Source organism: Rhagoletis pomonella, unplaced genomic scaffold (genome assembly GCF_013731165.1).
Source record: "Rhagoletis pomonella isolate Grant_MI unplaced genomic scaffold, Rhpom_1.0 Rhpom_scaffold_02303, whole genome shotgun sequence".
Classification (NCBI taxonomy): Eukaryota; Metazoa; Arthropoda; class Insecta; order Diptera; family Tephritidae; genus Rhagoletis; species Rhagoletis pomonella.
Window position 1 is genome coordinate 29,010 of NW_023460857.1, and position 2,284 is coordinate 31,293.

Sequence of the window (2,284 nt, forward strand, 5' to 3'; positions counted from 1 at the left end):
CTGCAGTGAAAAGCTTTAAAATCCATCTAAAGAAAACCGCTGTAACCCACAAGTTTACCTTTGAAGAATTCACGACGCTTCTGGTGCGAATTGAAGCAGTCCTCAATTCGAGGCCTCTGTCCGCACTTTCCCAAGACCCAGCTGATATGACAGCACTTACTCCGGGTCACTTCATTCGAGGTGCACCGCTATTGGCCATTCCCGAGCCTGATGCGGAAGACCTCCCCCTACTAAACCGGTGGGAGAAAGTCAAAGCACTTCACCACCAATTTAACCGCCGCTGGAAAGAAGATTACCTCAAAGATCTTCAGAAGAGATACAAGTGGAAAACCCCACAACGCGATCCTCAGCCAGGCGACCTCGTCGTGATCAAAGAAGATTCGCTCCCCCCCCACCGAGTGGCGAGTGGGACGAATCGAAAACGTTCGCCACGGCCCTGATAACCACATACGTGTCGTAAAAATCCGTACACAAAACGGAGTTATCACGCGGCCACTTGTCAAACTGTGCTTCCTTCCAAAAGCACAATAAATAATTCTATACATATTTTCCTTCTGTATATTAAGGGTCTTAACTTCCCGCTTAAATATTGTACCCAAGTAATTCTCGTTTCTCTGCCTTTGCTTCTACTTCCAGATTGAAGACATCATGGCATCGCGGAAGGCATGCCCCTGGCTCCAACGGCAGAGTCGGATAACTGCCTACAATGCCGGCTCTGCCACCGGTACCACGCCTTCAAGGCAATGAAGCCGCCACAACGGTTGGGAGTGGCCCGCGCGCAGGGCTACTGCGTCAACTGCCTCGCACTCACCCACACTACCGGGGAATGCGACTCACCAGGCAGTTGCAAGACCTGCGGGCTAGCGCACCACACGCTGCTGCATGTGGCAGCCAACACCCATGCGCGCAAGGGGCCAAGGGAACAAGGGCCCAAGCAACGAAAACCGGCCACAAAGGCCCCAAGGAGCAACAAGCGGCGCGCACCACCGAAGAGGAAGGCGCTGAAGACCGCACAGCAGAAGGCGCAGAAGAATGCGCAAAACCACGGAAGGCAGGGGCCGCAACCACCGCGCAAAAAGACCGCCCAAAGGACGATCGCGCGCACCCACCAAGGCCTGCAAACGGCCAGCTACCAGGGTTCACCACTAACCGTGTCCTGGGCAACACCATCCGCGCGCTAAAAGAGCTGCAGAAGACCCTGAGCAGCGCATTCCTGCAGGGCGGGGAGAATGTTTAAGCCGCCGCTTAAAGCGCAATACGACGGCCGTGCGCGCAATCCTTGGCCGCAGCAGTTTGGCAGTTGATCGACGTCAACTCCGAAAATGCAATTACCGAGCGCGCACGGCCGCCTCCCCATCGTCGTAAAACATCAGCAGAAGGTAGTTCAGCTAACATCGTCAGACTACGCGCACGTGCCCCCTGAAAGCTAGTATTTGGGAACTCCCTTTAAATGTTCCATTTTGTAAATTCTATAAGTGAAAACATAAACTTTAATTGTTAAAAAAAGCTCATGAATAAACTGAGGTGAACTTTGTAAATTTAAAATTGAAAACTGAAGTCTTTTCCTTCAAACGGAAATTAAAGTGTAGTGAGGTGAGTGCGAAGGGACCAAGCGAGCGAATTAAATCAGCTGGATTATGGGAAATGAACCAGTAGGATGCCAGGATAAAAATGAATGTTTACTTCAAAACCAACAACCAACATCAACAACCATCAACAAGCATCAAAAACCAGAGCTCAGTACGTCATAGTTATTTTTCTTCTGTTTTTGGAAGCCAGTGCAATGAGGTATAGTTTTAATAAACATTTATTCGATTTGAAATTTTTACTACTATAGTCTTTATTTTGCAGTGGTCAAAACGTTGAAACTGCGCGTAAAATATATACTATTACATTTTCATTTATCCACTTAGTTAAGTTTAACTATAACGAAGCAAAATGATGTGTAAAAACAAGTAATTGCTATTAAATCTAAGTAAAAAAATCATACAATTTAAATGATAATTATTAAAAAGATACATGCATACATATATACGTTCAGAACATAAATATATATAGGATATACAATTTTAATCTCTTTGTCAACTTAATTGCGGCCCTGAAAAGGGCCTCTTGTTGATTGGCTTATATGTATGTATCTAAACATAAAATTTCAATCTCTTTGTCAACTTAATTGCGGCCCTGAAAAGGGCCTCTTGTTGATTGGTATATATGTATTTATCTAAACATAAAATTTTCATCTCTTTGTTAATTAATTGGCGGCCCTGAAAAGGGCCTTTGGCTA

The 2,284-nt window shown here is 45.9% G+C and overlaps 1 protein-coding gene across 1 annotated transcript; it reads left to right on the forward strand.

Annotated features, from left to right (window-relative positions):
- Positions 1 to 602: 602 nt before the first annotated feature.
- Positions 603 to 2,173, forward strand: LOC118753282. The gene is made up of 2 exons (XM_036488155.1): positions 603 to 1,788; positions 1,852 to 2,173. The coding sequence occupies exon 1, from the start codon at positions 707 to 709 to the stop codon at positions 1,235 to 1,237; it is 531 nt and encodes a 176-aa protein (XP_036344048.1). The 5' UTR covers positions 603 to 706; the 3' UTR covers positions 1,238 to 1,788; positions 1,852 to 2,173.
- Positions 2,174 to 2,284: the final 111 nt, after the last annotated feature.